Raw genomic sequence first — 17,457 nt, forward strand, 5'->3', positions numbered from 1 at the left:
AATACTTTTTTTTTAATACAATACTTATATAAAAAATTTATATTAAGCTAACTTTTATAATTTCAACCTACTGATTGAACTTATTAGTAAAATATAAGTATTACTTTTAAATGCATAAATATATGTAAATTTTTATGGGGAATTAGAAAACATATTGGATAAAAAGCAAGTTTCTTAATAAATTTTATGATAAATCTAAAATTTATGATTTTGCAAAAATTAACCAATACAGTACACCCTTACTATAGTGAATTTTTTTATAGCGAATAACTTACTATAATGAAGAAAAGTATAGGTACATATTTTTTAATAATTAAAAATTCTTATTATACCAAATTTTAAAGTAAAAATTCTTTAACTCATAATACAAATTTAAATGTTAAGACAATTATAATAAAATGACCCTTCATATAGCAAAGAATTTTACTATACCAAATTTTTAAAATATTACACAATAATTTAGTGAATTTTTGATCACATGAAATTTTATTTGAACAATTTGAACAATTCAAATTTGCCTTTAAAGGTTAGAATTTTTGTGATTAAAGTTAAAAAGAAAAATTATTATAATTGGTAGAGTATAAGAGCAATCTTAATGATGGGAAACTAGTTTGGAGTTTTAATAAATTAGTTATATAATAGAAGCTTTTGTATCATTATATATATTAAATTAATAAACTCACAAATTGCACTACGCAGAAGGAAAAAAAAAAATCTAAAAAAAAATACTAAAGAAAAAAAGAAAGTAAATAAAAAATAATAAATATATACTTTTCATCAAAATGACAAAATACTAATTAAATTTATTTTGACAGACATAATGTATTTTGACAGATGTAATTAATTTATAGTAATTTTATAATAAATAGCGAATTGGTCTGTTTGCCAAAATATGATGTAATTAATTAGCAGAGAAGTATAAATAAACATAAAAAACAAATGGAATAGAAAAAAAAGGAAAATAAACAGAAAAAAAAGAGAAAAAAAAAGACAAGAAAAAACAAAAAACAAAAAAAAATAATATAAACAGATAGTGAAAATGATATAACTATAAATATTAGTTAGTTCAATTAAATTTATTATATAATGAAGTAAATAATTTATATAATTATATAAAATTTACTAATAAATTATTTGAATTAAATCATCTTAAGTTAAAATTAGTCTTATACTATAATTTTATAAATAATATTTATAAGACTTTTATATTTTTATAATTAAAATTCACTTTTATAGCAGAAATTTAAATATATAATAAATAGAATTTATTAATAAAATAATTAAAAATAAATTAAATAAATCTTCATATTTAACTAATATTACTAAAAAAAAATTTAAAGATTATTTAACCAATAATTAAAAAAAAAATAATATTAAACAAATATAAAATAAACTAATGAAATACTATTAACAGAAAGCTTAAATAATATTAAAATAATTTAGATACTATATAACAAAAATTTCAAAATGAAATATCTCAGTCATTAGTATTGTATTTACAGAAATGATAGTTGTCAAAATAGTAAAATTTGAAGCTAAAAAAGTTAATATAATTTTATACATTTGAAACCAGAATTTATTATAAAGTTTATACAAAGTCAGATTTGAGTTTTTTAATATTATTATTTAGAGTTCTATTAATAGTAATAAAATTCTATAAACATATATGATATTACAAATTTTTCAAAAATAATATAACCAAATGGTACAATCATTATATTAGCAACTAGTAGAATAACAAGTAAACTAAATAAAAAAAAGTATTATTTGCTTTTGTAATTGTGAATTGTATTTATTTAAAATAGGCAATAGCTATATTGGTTAAAATTATTGAAATAAAAGTAATCAAATATAATTCTTTACCTAAAATCTTGTTTTTAATTAGATTTAATGATCTTTATAATTTTTTAAAAAAACTGTTTGAACTTTGAATTTTGCAAAAAAAATTCAAAAAGAAAAGGGTTATATTTAAGTTGGTAGTTATTATTATTTAATTAGATATAGGAATGTATTCATTTTTGATATATACTGTATATATATATAATATATATAAAAATCAAGAGAAAATGTTAATATGAATATCAAATCTCTCAACTTACCATGTATTCTGAGGAGAAATCTTGTTTGTCACTCGGATCAAATATGTTTTGGTGATTTTATTTTTGCATCATTAACTATCTCATTACCGTATAGCAGTACCCTGGATACAAATCAAATTACCTTATTTAAAAAATTGAATCGTACCCGAAGGTACTTTGTATGGAACATGGAAAAATTGGCCAAAATTAGCCTAATTTTACCAGAATTAAAAATTATCCTCTACATATCATACTCGGGTATTATAAGAGGGGTACGCCAAAATGGGGGTCCCTGATACGGTATTGACAAAATTAGTAATTCATGCAACTATATTTAAATTTGCATTAGTTTCTAATTTTTCTAGTTGGAAAATTTTGAGAGTTTGATAATTCAGTTAAGTGATTTTGATTATTGGACGATGCTGACAAGCACATTTAGGTAACAATTTTTTTTTAAAGATCAAAATCTTCGAATTATGTGAATATGATTCTTTATTTTTATTCTTCATTGTCTGAATGATCTGATTGCTTCATCTGATCTTCAAACTTAAAGAGGATCATTTTTTATTGGATAATTAAATTAATAATTAAAACTCGTAAGATAACAAACAGGTTTAAATTTCAAATTATCCAAAAAAACTGTGACAAAGCGTCTATCGATAACTATACGTTTATGTATGATTCGAAATGATTTTTATTTGATAAATTAATTTTTAATTCGCCATTTGACCAAACAAATATTGCACTACTTACTTTAAATGTGTATTGATTTGAGACAGGTGAAAATTGGGAATTGGTGAAATTGAAAATTTATTAAGCGATTTGATTGGACGATACTATTAAAAATTCACCATAAAAGGTTAATTATAGGAGAATGGTCACACTTGTTAATAGTGATTATGAGGAACATATACGTTTCAAGATTTGAATGCGCGATTTAACATAATATGAAGTATAGAAAAAAAGCGTATAAATAAGCAACGTTAAAAAAAAAAAAATCAAAAAAATAAAATATTTTTAAAACAAAGATATAATCATGGCTACAAAAATTGGAATTAATGGGTAATTCTTACATGAATCATCTTAAACGACATCATTTGAATCATAATCACGTGTGGCGAATTTTTTTTTTTTTTTAATGTATAGATTTGGAAGAATTGGACGTGTAGTTCTCCGTATTGCTCATGATTATCCTGATATCGAAGTCGTAGCTATCAATGATCCATTCATTGACCTTGACTATATGGTAAAGTTATCAACCTTGTGGCGCAGTCGCATAATTAAGAAAATAATCAATATATTCTTCGTATTAGGCTTATTTGTTTAAGTACGATTCTACATATGGACGATTTAAAGGGAATGTTGAAGTGAAAAATGGAGTATTGATTATTAATGGAAAAGAAATTAATGTGTTTGCCAAGAAAAATCCAGAAGAAATTCCTTGGAATCAAGTTGGGGTCAATATTGTTGTGGAATCTAGTGGCGCTTTTACTACCGCTGAAAAATCTTCTGCGCATCTTAAAGGTTAGTATAATAAGAGAAAGAAGATAAATAGATTAAATACATTTTTTGTTGACGGATATTTTGAAAAAAAAAAATATTTTTTTTATAGGGGTTTGTGTTGTCTTATACATAATTTACTTAATCATTCCAAGGAGAAGAATAGATTCGATTATTAACTTTTAAATTTCTTTTGTTTCAATAATTGAACAGGGTGCTGAAAAGGTAATAAAAATTAATGTATTCCGCGATTATTATTATATGATATTTTGCATTTTAATTCTTTTCTTCTAATATGTATAGGTTGTTATAACATCGCCAGCAGATTCTCCAATGTTTGTAGTCGGAGTTAATACAGATTTATATAAACCAGAATATAAAATTATTTCTAATGCATCATGTACAACAAACTGTTTATCACCATTGGCAAAAGTAATTCATGAAAACTTTGGTATTATAGAAGGATTAATGACGACTGTTCATGCTACTACAGCAACACAAAAAACTGTTGATGGACCTTCTGGAAAAGATTGGAGACGCGGTAGGGGTGCTTCACAAAATATCATACCAAGTTCAACTGGAGCAGCTAAAGCCGTTGGTAGGATCATTCCTGAATTAAATAAAAAATTAACTGGATTGGCTTTTAGAGTACCACCTACTATTGTTTCTGTTTTAGACCTAACTGTTAGATTGGAAAAAGAAACTAATTATGAAGAAATTAAAAAAGTTATTAAACATGCTTCAGAAAATGAATTAAAAGGTATACTTGGTTATACCGAAGATGAAGTCGTTTCTTCAGATTTTATTGGTAATTCTAATTCTTGTATTTTTGATGCTAATGCTGGTAAGTATTTCGCTTGGAAGGAAGAAAATTATAATAATTTCTTAACTAATACATTTCTTCTATTTTGATTTTGTTTTATTTTTTTTAGGAATTCAATTGAGTCCTACTTTCGTTAAACTTGTTGCTTGGTATGATAATGAATGTAAGTTAATTTTTCTTTTAAAAAAAGGAAATTCAATTCATATGAATATTATTTTATTTTATTACTAAAAGAATTCATATGAATATATATTAATGGTTTTTTTTTCATAATAGATGGATACTCTACACGTGTTCTCGATTTAATTACTTATATTATAAAAGCAGATAACGCCGCTTATTAAAATATTTTATATATTATGTAAAATAGGGGTATTTTTTTTATTATTATTTTTATTAATAATTATGAGTTTAAAGAAGTTAGAATAAAAATGATTATAAATATTTATTTATCATCTGTTTAAGTAAATTTATAATAGTATTATTTAACAATATACTTTAAACCCTAAATATTTGAATTTGCCTGAAATAGTAAATTTTAACAATTACAATATAAGCTCCTAATTTGTATGGTTTAGATTTATGTATAACAAAAAAAACATATGGGTCGTCATTTGCTTTTTGTATTCCGATTGAAAGTTTCATAGTATTAGGGAAAAAAATTCCGATGACCTGTTGTATGGAACAAACAATTTTGAAATGATTTCATTACATATAATATTACATGAACTTGAAACTCGTGTTACATAAACTTTCATGTAATTCGGTTATCATCTATGCACCTTCTAGTTTAATTTTCGCAATTAATTACTATTTCGAATATATTTAATTTACATTGTTTTTTTTTAAAAAAAAAAGCCTTTGTCATCAATATTAATATTTATCTTTAATTTTCACATGACTGATTTATCATTTTGTTGGGAAATAAATATAAACAAGCGAAAAAAGAAAACAAACGCCAAACGGCAGGGGATACATCATAAATAATTTATTATATTTAACACGTGTATACGTAAATTAGGAAAATATTTTTAGAAAAAAAACAAGTAAGAAAATAAGGAAAAGAAGTCAAAGTAATTATTTAATTTTTATTCGTTGGTTACCAAATATTGATTTCCATTCATGTAAAAAACAGTGGACACCTTGGACAAATAAGGAGTGGATGGATCGCATTCATTGCCACTAGAAATGTTGTGTGACTAGAAATGTACATATTACACGATGACTGACAAAATGTTTGCTTTTTGTGGCTTATGACACAATACATGCGAATTTTTTCGTATAAATATTCAATACTAAAAATTTATTTTTATTATATACTAGTTGAAAATTTCTTTCAAAGTTAATTATATTTACATTCCACTTTGTTACGAACAATAAAATCCATTTTCTCTTATTCATTCATTGCAACCATTTTTTCGTTCGATAAAGTTTTTTTTCTTTTCTTTTCTTCTCTTCTCTTCTCTTCTTTTTTTTAATAAAATTGGTAAGAGAAAACGAAAACGAGAGTGCGGTTTGGCTAAAGTTGACATTTAAAAAAATGGCTGATGTCGCTGATGTCAACATATCAAAATTTGTTCCTACTATCAAAAAAATACTTTTGGATTCCGATCTTAATGAAATTACTGCTAGGGATGTACGAATGAAACTTCAACAAGAATTTAAAGTAGATCTTACCCCTCGCAAGTTAGAAGTTCAACATCTTATTGACCGCTGTTATGATGATTTAGATATCGGCGTTGAAGAAATAGAAGAGCCTATAGAACCTAAAGTATCAAAAAAACAAAAAAAAATTAGTAATTCTGAAAAAAAATCGACTTTACATAATAAACCTTCAAAGAAGAGTTCTAGAGGTAGACCTCCTAAAAAAACTCGAGAATCTGATTATTCGTCCCTGGAGGACGATTCACCACCACAAAAAAAGAAGCGTGGTCGAAAACCAAAAAGTTCATCTGTAAAAGCAGAATCGTCTGATGCTGAATTTGAAAGAAAATTTGAGGAAGAATTATTGAATGAATCTAATGGAAAAAAATCAAAATCAAAAAATAATAGTACTTCTAAAAAGAAATCAAATAAACGCAAGAAGAGAGATGATGAAGAACAGGATGGTGAAGAACCAAAGAAAAGAAAAAAAGGAAACACTGGAATTCATAAGCCTTTGATATTAAGTTCAGTATTGGCAGAATTTTTACAAGCTGAAGAGGTAATTACACTTTACAAAAGTCTTCTTTTTTAAATATACATATGTATTTAAATCTGTTCATTTTAGATGTCAAGACTTGAAGTTGTTAAGCGCTTATGGGCATATATCAAAGAAAATGAGCTTCAGGATCCTAATGATAAGCGGTATATTGTTTGTGATGAAAGATTAATGACCATATTTCAACAAAATAGAATTCATAGTTTCACGATGAATAAATTTTTAACTGTTCATCTTAAAAAGAAAGAAGCTTTAGTAGATGCAGACGCGGATGCGGACGCAGAAGTAGACGTTAAAAGTATTAATGGAGAAGCTGCTAATCATTATGAAAATCGTAGTGTAGGCGAAGATAATGATCATGATGATGTATCAAGAGACGAGAATATTGATGATGATAAAGTTAAGATGGAGCCTCAAGAGAATTGGGCGGACGAAGATAATGAAGATGATGATGATGACGATTTGTTTGAAGAAGAAGAAGACTCTGAATGGGTAAAACAAGAAGACGACGATGACAAAAGTCAATAATGAATTTCGAAATGCCGAAAATTCTTTTATTATCTTGTCAAATGAAAGAAAAAATCAACATTTCTGCTCGCATTATAGTTTTAGGATTAAATTTTGAATATAACCAATTTTGATTACAACAAATACGGCGGCATTTGAAAAAAGTTTCTATACACAAGAATTAATTAAATCTTGTCAATCGAATGGCTTCGCTTTATTTTTTTTATATACAATTTATATTGTGATATATCTTTCATTTTTTTCTGTGTAGGATCAGAAATTATTTTTTTTTTGCGGATTACTAAATTGGCTTGTTAAACGCTAATATGTTTTACACTATTTTCCATATTTATGTATTATATTTTCTATACCAGTAGCTTTTTCATTATCCTTAATGGTTTTAAAAAGTATGAATTATTTGAATTATTTTCATGTATAACTACTAATTAACTAATTTTTTTTTTTATGGTATTCTTCATATCTTTATGTACTTCAGTATCAAATTTGGGTCTATGTTGAGTTATATATAGTTTCTTAAGTTTGAATTCTTAAGTATTATTGTTTAAAAAAGATTTTAACTCTATAAATATATTACTTTCAACAGATATAGAAATAAATTGTATATTTTATAAAGAAAAATAATATTTTGCCATGAAATATGAATTTAACAAATTATCTTTTAACAGATGATAAATTATTTTTATTAAATATGTATTTCTTAGCATCTTCCTTTAGAGATATTTGAATATGTACAGCAGAATTTTGTCTAATCTGAGATTCAAGGTCTTTGTCCTTATCATAAGAAATTAAATAAATAAAATGAATAAATTAAAAAATAAAGATAATAGAAGTAAAAAAAGAAAATCATACTATTACTTACATCATCATCCGGTATAATATCATCAACTAATTGTACTGTACTAGTAGTAGTTTTATAAATTATTTGATTATGAGTTAAATCATTTAAAGCTAATACTAAATTTATCGATCTTTGTATAGCTGCTCCTAATCCATGGATAGTTATTGAAGGATGTCTGTTAAAAATTTAAATTGTAATATTAATTTGATTAGAATTTATTAATGATCCAAATCGAAGGAAAAGTAAATAATTCTTTTTTTTTTCACCCGTCTTCCATTAAAAGTTTTTTAGCCCTAAATAATTGGCCTTTAAAGTTTGATTTACGAGAAACATAAATATCTGTTGGTATTGTTGCGGGATGTTGTGGCATTCTTTTTCGAATATCTAAATTTTTTTAAAGATAAAGATATATATAAAAAAAAAGGAACTGGAAATGAAACGTCAAATTCTATTATAATAATCACTTTTTTTTTGTATAGATCCCGAAGGTTTTTTAGATTCATTTTTTGTAGTTGATTTTTTTGTAGTTGTATTTTCCACTTTTGAGGTGAAAGTATCTTGTGGCTGTTCTTTAGAAACTTCGATTTTTTCATCTTGTTTTTGGTTTTTATATGGTTCAGACGATAAAGCTAAACCAACCCTTTTCTTTTTTGCTTTACCCATATTTTATAAAAGTTAAAAGTATAGACACAAATATAAATATATTATGCTCATCTACTCATCAGATGCATCAAATCTTTATTACCGATGCTCATGTAACACATGATTATGTATTACATAAGCACTACATAAGCTTTACACGCGTCTATAGTAGATACTAGATAATGCCTATTCAATTCAACTTTAAACGCGTTTTTAAAAAGTTGAAAGGTTCAGAATTTTTTATTCACGGAAGAATATTTTTATTTATTTAATAATCATGGTAAAGTAGTAAATAAATTCTTTCGTTCAAATGTTTTCTTTTTATATTAAAAAAAATTCTTTTTAGTCGAAGAAAGGTTTATCACTTGCTGAAAAACGTAAAAGACTTGAGGCTTTATTTCATGAAACGGTACATAAAAATCAATTCCATATACACATAATTTTTTTTTTTTAAAAAAAAATATACATATACAGAAAGAATTTTATCAACTTAAAGAGCTAGAAAGAGACGCGCCAAAAATGAAAGGAATCGGTAAGAATGCTTCATTCATTTATGAAAGACCTTTATTTAGTTATATCGGCTAATTGTGAATCTCCTTTTAAAAAAGTTACAAATACTGTTAAAGACGTGCTTCAAAGTTTAGTAGATGATAATCTTGTAAACACGGACAAGATTGGTACATCCAATTATTATTGGTCTTTTCCTAGTAGCGCTCTTCAATCGGTAAATTTTTATGATCATTTCTAATGTGTTTTTTTTTTTGAATTTGTATGATTAAATAGTCTTTTAGCGTAAAGCTAGAATCGAAGAGCTTATGCTAGAGCTCCAAAAATTGAAAGAAAAAAATGCCGAATTACAATCTAACATTGATGTAGCATATGACGGGCGTGAGAATTCGGTAACTATTTCATTCATTCATTCATATATCAATTTTTCATATACATCATTCAATTTGTCTTACTTTCTCAAGGACGATCGAGCCACGTTATTGAAAAAGGTAGCAGAACTAGAAGCAATTAACAAAAAACATCAGGAAAATTTGGCACTTTTTCGAGAATGTGATCCGGCACTTTTAGAGGCCAAGGGTATATATTTAAATTATACTGTTTTTAATACCTTTTAATAATGTTCAAATATTTTATATAGAAAATCACGCTAATCTTGCATTGGAGTGCGGTAATCGTTGGACAGGTAAAAAGAAAAATAAAATTTTGCCGTCTATTTTATTAAAAGGAAAACCATATAATATATAAATTATTTCCATTATTAGAAAATATCTTTCTAATCCAATCCTACTGTTTCAAAAAGTTCAATATTGAACGTGCCGATTTCAACCAACAATTTGGAATTCCCGAGGAATTCGATACATTGTAATAATTTGAAGTCGGACTGAATACTGAATACCCAGTGTATCATCCTTTATGATATTATACATCCATTTGTCTTGTAAATTTAAATATATCATTACTTATCATTACTGTTACATAATGTGGTAAATTGAAAATTTCCAAATTTTATCTATTTTTAATGTTCCTCAAATTCTTCTTCAATTAAAATATTTTCTTCATCTCTTGGCAAATTTCTGTAATTTCTTCCTCCATGTCTTCTTGGTTTAAATACAGGACATTGTGCCAATATTATTAAAATCATATCCTATTATTATAATATTATATTATTAAATAAAGAATATAATGGGAAATAACACAAGAAATGTCTCTCACTTACCTTTAAGAAATCAAATGCATTGCTCCAGAATTCCCAATTTGGAATTTGGTACATTCCAGTAGCATTATGAACCATTCGGTTATATATAATACCTCCAACAAAATATACAATTAATGCAATAACGAAACTAAAAAAAAATTAAAAATTATTGGATATATAACAACAATACGATGAATATATTAAATGTACTAACATTGTGAAAAAGACACCCCATCCCCCCTTACTAGCGTCTTTTTTATCGGTTGGGCAGGCAACAGGAGTTCTCCATTCAAAAAAGAATGCGCAATCTTGATAACTCGAAATAAATATCGGCTGCCCCTACACGTAATATACATAATATATATTAAATAAAAAAATATAAATTTGAACAAATAATTGTTAATAATTGATAAAAAATGCAATTTTCCTAATAAAATAATATAATTAAATAATCATATTTAAATAATGAATAAATAAAATTCTTACTTGACCCTCAACAGTTTTATCACAAATAAAGGAAACAACAGATGCACTTTTATAATTGGTTAATCCACACAGTTTGCCATTAGAAAACTCCATTACAAGTTTATCCCCTAATAGAATAATAAAAAAAAAAAATTATATATATTATTTCGAATATTTTAAATTTAATTTGATCTAAATTAAGTTTAATCTACCTCGGATTAAAGGGTTATTAGAAAGTTTACTTTACATAAAAATAAATTATTAGGATTAATTAAAGGATCTATTATAATAACTTAAATGAATAATTGGACTTTATTTACCCAATATTATGACTTTTTTCTAGAGTACGATTGTAGAGCTCTGGATTTATACCGTAAACACCTATATCTTCAAAGTTGCTTTCACTGTCTTTATCATCTCTGTATAAAACACCATGACAGACATTTATATAAAATGTCCATCCTGTTCCATATCCGTAAACAATCCAATCATTTCTTTAATAACAAAACAAAAAAAAAGAAAGATAATGAGTAAGATATATTAAAATTTATGATAAGCTTAAAGAAAGTTACCCTTCTGTTTTTTTCAAAGGACTTAAATCATAATATTTATTTGTTGTTTCGTTAGTAACAGTACAGGGTTGTGGATTTTCCTCGGCTTTTACAAAAAGACTTGTAGACAAAATAGTTAAACACAAGATTACAAAAGTAGTAAGGTGAGTAAAACGTAAAAACGTTTTACGAGGTTTTTTTGATAAATAAAATATCATAATTTATTTTATATTACTTTAAAAACGTACAAAGAAGAAAATTGTCAAATATGGTCGAGCGGAACAAAGAAAAAAGTGTTTGTCGGATAAATTGAACGAAAGATCCGTTCGAAACTATGATATTGTGAGAACCTCGAGTATTAGCGATCATTGATGGTTGATAAGAACACAACTGATCCTACGATAACGATTTTTGGGTTTGACCAATAAAAATGCCTGATCGCTGATCGGCCGTCTTTTTTATTCCAGACGCGAGAAAACTTAATTTATTCGTTATAATTCACGTTATTACATAAAGACAATTTTATGTAATTTTAATTCCTTAAATATAGATGCTTTGAATTTCAGATAAAGTTTTTTTTTCATCGGTTTTTTTCCAGTGCTTACGGCTATCTTCTTTCAATAAGATTATTTTGACCAACCAGAGAATTATGCGAAATTTGCCAAAAATATTTTAAAAAAAATAAATGTCAGTTTATCATAAACGTAAATTTACGATCATGATGCTCTCTAAAATAGGAATTTCTTATTTGGTTATACTTCTAATTCTAATATATAAATGATTCTTGATAAGAATAACAACCGATTTTCATGGCTTGTCCACGTGACTAATAATTCGAAGAAGCATTGTATTATCGTTGCCTCTTTTTTTCGGTTTTGTAATAATGATTATCTAATAAAAAAAGGCAATGTTAATACATATTAATCTAATTATTAGGTCAAATTTTATATTTAATTTATAATCGCTTCGTTTTTATCTTAAATTCGGTTTAATTCCCGAGTTGTAAATATAAAACTACAACTTATTATAGATAATAGAAAGTCATAGAAGCAACATAGCTTTATTTTGATGTTGATAATCTATAAATAATAATAGTTAAAACGACCAACCTGAAACATAACCATTTTTATAACTTTTTGTTAAAATGTCACTAAGAGATAATCTACAGCCAAAAATTTACAATATTGCTGAAAGAAGAAATTTCACTCCAAACATTACTGCAACGGATTATGAATCTTTTGCTTTTAACAAAGGAATACCAATTGTTATTGATAATGGTAAGTTTTATTCTGCTTTACATAAACGTTATATATTATTTAAAGTTAAAGGATTTATGGAATAAAAGAAAGTTATAAAGGTGGAACTTTTTGAGCTAATAAAAACTCATTCTAAAAATAATAGTTTTGAGGAAAGAATATTCTATGGATTGGTTTCTAACGGTTAATATTCTATTATAGGGTCATATCAATGTCGTGTGGGGTGGGCGAACGATGTTTCGCCAAGATGTAAGTTTGATCAATTATTCTAATTAATAATCAATTTTTTTTTCCTTTAAAAAAAAAATATTAAACATGTTTATATTTTGTTTTTTACCTTAAGTACAATTCGATAGCATGGTATCGAAATACAGGGATCGAAAAATTAATCAAAGTGTCTTGCTAGTAGGGAATGATATTTATACGGATGCTACAGCGAAATCCAATGCGAAAAGTGCATTTGATGGAAATGTGGTATATAATTTCGAAACTATGGTAAGAAATGTGAAAGATATACATATTGAATTTTTTATTTTCTATGTAATAATATTTTTTTGATGCAATTTGTTTAGGAATATATTTTAGATTACATTTTTTTCAAGCTTGGAATTAATACTGACAAGGTATATCACCCTGTATTGATGACCGAACCCGTGTGTAATCCAAATCATTCAAGAAGATGTAAGCGAAATTATATTCCTGTATTCAGAGTCAATGTATAAATTCAATAATTAATAAAGGCCCCATTTATTTTAGTGATGTCAGAATTATTATTTGAGAGTTATGATGTTCCATCAGTGTGTTATGGTATAGATGCGCTTTTCAGTTTTCACGCAAATAACCTTTCGTTTGACGAAGGTGGAATCGTTGCCTCATCTGGCCATACCACGACTCATGTAATACCAATAATTGGTCGTGGTGTGTTGGAGCATACTAAAAGGTATTATCGCTTTTCAAGAATTGTCTATTATAACTTTTTTCTAAGGAAATAAAATAAAAAATACTAGTAATATACTAATGTTAATTTGTCTTGAAACTTGAAATCAGGATATCATGTGGTGGATTGACATCTACTGATTATATGCTCAAATTGATGCAGCTCAAATATCCTACTTTTCCGACCAAAATGACCGTCAATCAAGCTCAAGTTAGTATCACTTTAAGCTAATGAATTACTAAGTTCGAATTTGTACTTTTAATCACTAGCGTTATATTAAATAGCTCTAACGAAAGATTTGGCTCTTATGTTACCGTAAATAGCATCTTGTGCATAGCTTTACCTATGTTGCACAAGATTATTTTAAAGAATTAAAAGAATACTCCAATACAAGTACTTTTCCATCAAAAGATCGTATAATTCAGTTCCCATATGTACCACCGGTAAGTGAAACTTAAAATGTGAACCTTTTTATTAGTTTCGCATATAATTAAATAGTTTATTATCGTATTTTAGGCAAATGAAAAAACAGAAGAAGAATTGGCTAGACAAGAAGAGAGAAGACAGGAACAGGCACGTCGTCTAAAAGAACAAGCAGCTAAATTACGTATACAAAAGGTAACTTCCGATATCTTCTTATGATTTAATCAATATTATCGGAAATTAAATATTTGACGTCTTTTTTTTTATTTTAGTTAAAAGACCTTGAAAATAATTTGGAAGCTTATGTTCAACTTAAAGAAAGCAGGTCATCAATGAAGAAATCAGAGTGGATTGTATTGTATCTTAAAATATAAATAAATTTAAATGTTAAGGGTGATAGATAAACTTGTTATTAATTATTAAAAATATTATTATTTAGACAAGACTAAAAGAAAACAGAATAAGCGATGAAGCGGAGTTGGATGAGATTATTTTGAAAACCGAAAAATCCGTTCAACGCGCAAGAAATAAATTGTTAGGTATTGACGAAGTGGAGATTAAGGTAAAATAAATTATATCCCAATAATTTAAATTTTGATATAAAATTTAATTCACTATTTTCTCTGTTATATAATTTTAGGAAGAACCTACTTTCCCGCTAGTTGATACACCAGATGATCAATTAAATGAAGCCGAAAGGAAGGAGAAAAAGAAACAAGTCGCGGCAAAGAGTCTTCATGAAACACGTCAAAGACAAAAGGAAGCTAAAGAATTGGCTAGACGACAGCAGGTTAATTTAAATTATTTTTCATATTGGTTTTGTTTGTTTAAATATTTTATGTAGTTTAATTTAATTTAGGAAGAAGAAGAGCGTGCAGAAGAACAAAGACGAATAAATGATTTTGAAGGGTGGTTAAATGAATTAAAGAATAGTTACGAGGTAATTTAAAATCCAATGTAATCTTTGTAGGTGTATAAAAGTTAATTATTTTAATTATTGATTCTATTTAGAGTCAATTAGAAAAAGTGAAAAGCTTGAAACGAAAAAAGGAACAGCTTTTGGATCGTAGAAGCCACGCCTCACAATTGCGAATGAAATCAATAGCTAATTTGGCGAGTGATACGCCGAATCAGAAAAGACGGAGAAGGGGACAAGATGGTAAAAGTTTTTTCTTATATTATCTTTGATAACACACTCACATTCTAATTATTTTACTTATTCAGAGGACACGTTTGGAATGGACGATAATGATTGGTCTATTTACAAGGAAATAGTAAGTATCTTTTAAGAAGTTTCCCGTTGGAAATCGATTTATATTAAAATTTTATACAATAGAGCAAAGAAGAGGATGCATGGGAAGAAGAAGAGGAATTATCACAATTAAGAGATTATGAACACAAGCTTCTTAGATACGATCCCGCATTTCTACCGGAGCATACATTTGACGCGAAAAATTCACAGCAAAATTCTCTCGTTTTTATGTTAACTCGAGGAGTCGTACCTGCATATGATCCAGAAAACTTTGGACAAATGCATCAATTACATGTTAATGTTGAAAGAATAAGAGTTCCTGAGGCTTTATTTCAACCTAGTATAATTGGATTAGATCAAGCTGGTGTGGTTGAAACCATTGGAGATATTGTTAACAGATTTGATTATGATGACCAGCGAAAAATGATCAAGGTAAAAAATAGTTTGAAATTTTCCTCTTTATGATGAATATATGTATTAAGGCTAATTTTATCTATTGTTAGTCCATATTTGTTACGGGTGGACATACACAGACACCAGGACTTTTACCTCGATTGGAAACTTCGCTTCGATCTATATTACCATCAGATGCGTCTTTAAGGATAATTCATGCTAGTGATCCAGTAATTGATGCATGGCGTGGTGCTGCATTATGGGCTAGAACGGAAGATTTTTATAAATATGCTGTAACTCGTCAAGAATATCAAGAATATGGTGGAGAATATTTAAAAGAGCATAGGTTTGGCAATGTTTATAGAATATAATTATAATTGTTCTTTCAATAAATTTGAAAGTTTAAAATTTGTTGATTTATGGCAAAAAAATTCGGTTTACTAATAGTCAAATAGACTAAAAATTTCGCATAAAACTTATGATCCAGTTTAAATAATTACGTATTGAATATTATTTATCAACATATTATTTTAAATATATTAAATTCTTAATTGGTAATAATAGGAATTTATTTATAAGAAGCAAATATAATCATTATTAAAAATTATTCAAATTAAATTTAACCTTTTTTCCCATATTTTTTTTTCTTATTTTTCACACTTGGTTTTCCATCATCATCATCATCATCATCATTCTTGGCAGCCTCTTTTTGTAATTTCTCTAATTCCAACGATTCCTTTCTACAAATGATAATAGTTTTTGGTTTTTTGGATAAAATTTCATCATTAGAATTTTTGCTCTTTCCTTTCTGATAACCTAAAGTTCTTCTATGTTCATAACCAGGATATTGATCTGGTATAAAATCAATTGATTCCTTAATTGCTAATTGACCTGTTGATTTAGCCAATTGTTTTATATTCCATTGATTATATGGTTCAACTGTTTTCATTGTTACATGTATTTCGCCATCATTTATATCTGAATAAAGAGACTTTGATGATAAAAATGGTATAGCCGAATTAAAAAATGCTTGCAATAATTTTTGATTTGATAATATATTTCTATCTTGATCTTTTATTCCCAATCCTATTATAATTAAACACAAAGGTTTATTTTATTAATACATACAAAACATACAAAGTGTACAAGGCAAAAAAATATATTAAATAAAATACTTTACCCGCATGAGGAAAATTGAATACGATTTTATCAAATCTTTTGTCCTTTAATAATTTACATTTTTCTAATTGTGTGGCATCAACCTCATAAATTATTTGACCACCATATTCAGTAAAAGATTTTATATGATCTTTTGCATCTTCATATTTCTTATTTAAAGTTTTCTTAGAATCTAAACACGTCGCTGTAATAAAATGACCTGTTTGAAGAATATTTTTAGCTAATGAATGTGCAAAACTAAAATTTCCTATTAAAAAAAAACAATAATTGTTAATGAAGAATAATCAAGGATATCAACTTCCAAACATAATGTTATTTTTTACCTTCTCCTAACAACAATATTTTATCTTCAGGTTTATACGGTGGTGGTGGTGGTGGTTTAATAAAAGTTGTTTTATTCTTATTTTTTGGTTTTGAATATGGAGTTGATGATAATGAATTTATTTTATCTCGATATTTTTTCTCTTGCTGAAGTTTTAATAATGAAGTTTTTAATTTAGGTTTAACTTTTGGCATGATTTAACATAATTATCGAGAAGAAAAAAAAGGCGAGATTTTGATATTTGTTATCAATGTTACACAGTTATTCATTATCACATGAACAAATAATTTTTATTACAAGTTCAAATTCTATGATTACATAAATTGCAGATACTATAACAAGAGTACAAAAATCGCAAAAAATAC

At 26.4% G+C, this 17,457-nt stretch overlaps 7 protein-coding genes across 8 annotated transcripts; 4 read left to right on the forward strand and 3 right to left on the reverse strand.

The window, feature by feature from the left end:
* Positions 1-3,114: 3,114 nt before the first annotated feature.
* Positions 3,115-4,745, forward strand: OCT59_021683 (uncharacterized protein; the record flags this gene model as incomplete). The annotated part of the gene is made up of 8 exons (XM_066146685.1): positions 3,115-3,140; positions 3,225-3,324; positions 3,392-3,602; positions 3,691-3,698; positions 3,792-3,803; positions 3,882-4,422; positions 4,511-4,564; positions 4,678-4,745. 8 exons carry the CDS (start codon positions 3,115-3,117, stop codon positions 4,743-4,745), a joined length of 1,020 nt encoding a protein of 339 aa, XP_066005796.1.
* A 967-nt stretch (positions 4,746-5,712) lies between these two features.
* On the forward strand, positions 5,713-7,129 carry OCT59_021684 (uncharacterized protein; the record flags this gene model as incomplete). Its single annotated transcript, XM_025311817.2, has 2 exons — positions 5,713-6,604; positions 6,671-7,129. Exons 1-2 carry the CDS (start codon positions 5,942-5,944, stop codon positions 7,127-7,129), a joined length of 1,122 nt encoding a protein of 373 aa, XP_025168049.1. The 5' UTR covers positions 5,713-5,941.
* A 651-nt stretch (positions 7,130-7,780) lies between these two features.
* OCT59_021685 (uncharacterized protein) lies at positions 7,781-8,679 on the reverse strand (the record flags this gene model as incomplete). The annotated part of the gene is made up of 4 exons (XM_025321730.2): positions 8,432-8,679; positions 8,234-8,351; positions 7,989-8,142; positions 7,781-7,900 (listed from the first exon to the last, which is right to left on the reverse strand). The coding sequence occupies exons 1-4, from the start codon at positions 8,628-8,630 to the stop codon at positions 7,781-7,783; spliced, it is 591 nt and encodes a 196-aa protein (XP_025168050.1). The 5' UTR covers positions 8,631-8,679.
* Positions 8,680-8,794: 115 nt separating this feature from the next.
* Positions 8,795-10,314, forward strand: OCT59_021686 (uncharacterized protein). Its single transcript, XM_025321731.2, has 9 exons — positions 8,795-8,889; positions 8,956-9,018; positions 9,084-9,141; positions 9,218-9,333; positions 9,401-9,508; positions 9,581-9,695; positions 9,757-9,801; positions 9,881-10,102; positions 10,233-10,314. Exons 1-8 carry the CDS (start codon positions 8,887-8,889, stop codon positions 9,982-9,984), a joined length of 612 nt encoding a protein of 203 aa, XP_025168051.1. The 5' UTR covers positions 8,795-8,886; the 3' UTR covers positions 9,985-10,102; positions 10,233-10,314.
* On the reverse strand, positions 9,796-11,658 carry OCT59_021687 (uncharacterized protein). Its single transcript, XM_025321732.2, has 7 exons — positions 11,352-11,658; positions 11,100-11,273; positions 10,992-11,020; positions 10,801-10,907; positions 10,529-10,653; positions 10,336-10,462; positions 9,796-10,263 (listed from the first exon to the last, which is right to left on the reverse strand). The coding sequence occupies exons 1-7, from the start codon at positions 11,546-11,548 to the stop codon at positions 10,135-10,137; spliced, it is 888 nt and encodes a 295-aa protein (XP_025168052.1). The 5' UTR covers positions 11,549-11,658; the 3' UTR covers positions 9,796-10,134.
* Positions 11,659-12,315: 657 nt separating this feature from the next.
* On the forward strand, positions 12,316-16,596 carry OCT59_021688 (uncharacterized protein). Of its 2 annotated transcripts, XM_066146686.1 has the most exons (17): positions 12,316-12,607; positions 12,788-12,835; positions 12,930-13,081; positions 13,159-13,267; positions 13,343-13,526; positions 13,634-13,733; positions 13,847-13,966; positions 14,040-14,141; positions 14,219-14,299; positions 14,386-14,508; positions 14,587-14,736; positions 14,806-14,886; positions 14,958-15,105; positions 15,171-15,220; positions 15,283-15,630; positions 15,702-16,145; positions 16,294-16,596. In XM_066146686.1, the coding sequence occupies exons 1-16, from the start codon at positions 12,475-12,477 to the stop codon at positions 15,960-15,962; spliced, it is 2,190 nt and encodes a 729-aa protein (XP_066005797.1). In that variant the 5' UTR covers positions 12,316-12,474; the 3' UTR covers positions 15,963-16,145; positions 16,294-16,596. The 2 variants fall into 2 exon arrangements, with proteins under 2 accessions (XP_066005797.1, XP_066005798.1); XM_066146687.1 differs by lacking the exon at positions 12,316-12,607 and having other exon boundaries at positions 12,757-12,835.
* OCT59_021689 (uncharacterized protein) lies at positions 16,141-17,407 on the reverse strand. The gene is made up of 3 exons (XM_025332728.2): positions 17,094-17,407; positions 16,772-17,017; positions 16,141-16,677 (listed from the first exon to the last, which is right to left on the reverse strand). Exons 1-3 carry the CDS (start codon positions 17,284-17,286, stop codon positions 16,211-16,213), a joined length of 906 nt encoding a protein of 301 aa, XP_025168054.2. The 5' UTR covers positions 17,287-17,407; the 3' UTR covers positions 16,141-16,210.
* Positions 17,408-17,457: the final 50 nt, after the last annotated feature.

The sequence above is a fragment of the Rhizophagus irregularis genome, chromosome 30 (genome assembly GCF_026210795.1).
Source record: "Rhizophagus irregularis chromosome 30, complete sequence".
Classification (NCBI taxonomy): domain Eukaryota; kingdom Fungi; phylum Glomeromycota; class Glomeromycetes; order Glomerales; family Glomeraceae; genus Rhizophagus; species Rhizophagus irregularis.

Coding starts and splice junctions, on each gene's coding strand:
- OCT59_021689 (XM_025332728.2), bottom strand. CDS start 17,286: ATGCCAAAAGTTAAACCTAAATTAAAAACTTCATTATTAAAACTTCAG. Junction 17,018..17,093: donor AATATTGTTGTTAGGAGAAG/GTAAAAAATAAC, acceptor TTTTTTTAATAG/GAAATTTTAGTTTTGCACAT. Junction 16,678..16,771: donor ATTCAATTTTCCTCATGCGG/GTAAAGTATTTT, acceptor TAATTATAATAG/GATTGGGAATAAAAGATCAA.
- OCT59_021688 (XM_066146686.1), top strand. CDS start 12,475: ATGTCACTAAGAGATAATCTACAGCCAAAAATTTACAATATTGCTGAA. Junction 14,737..14,805: donor AATTGGCTAGACGACAGCAG/GTTAATTTAAAT, acceptor AATTTAATTTAG/GAAGAAGAAGAGCGTGCAGA. Junction 14,887..14,957: donor AATTAAAGAATAGTTACGAG/GTAATTTAAAAT, acceptor GATTCTATTTAG/AGTCAATTAGAAAAAGTGAA.
- OCT59_021687 (XM_025321732.2), bottom strand. CDS start 11,548: ATGATATTTTATTTATCAAAAAAACCTCGTAAAACGTTTTTACGTTTT. Junction 11,274..11,351: donor CCTTTGAAAAAAACAGAAGG/GTAACTTTCTTT, acceptor TTGTTATTAAAG/AAATGATTGGATTGTTTACG. Junction 11,021..11,099: donor GAAAAAAGTCATAATATTGG/GTAAATAAAGTC, acceptor TTTTATGTAAAG/TAAACTTTCTAATAACCCTT.
- OCT59_021686 (XM_025321731.2), top strand. Junction 9,019..9,083: donor AGGCTTTATTTCATGAAACG/GTACATAAAAAT, acceptor ATACATATACAG/AAAGAATTTTATCAACTTAA. Junction 9,509..9,580: donor ATGACGGGCGTGAGAATTCG/GTAACTATTTCA, acceptor TACTTTCTCAAG/GACGATCGAGCCACGTTATT.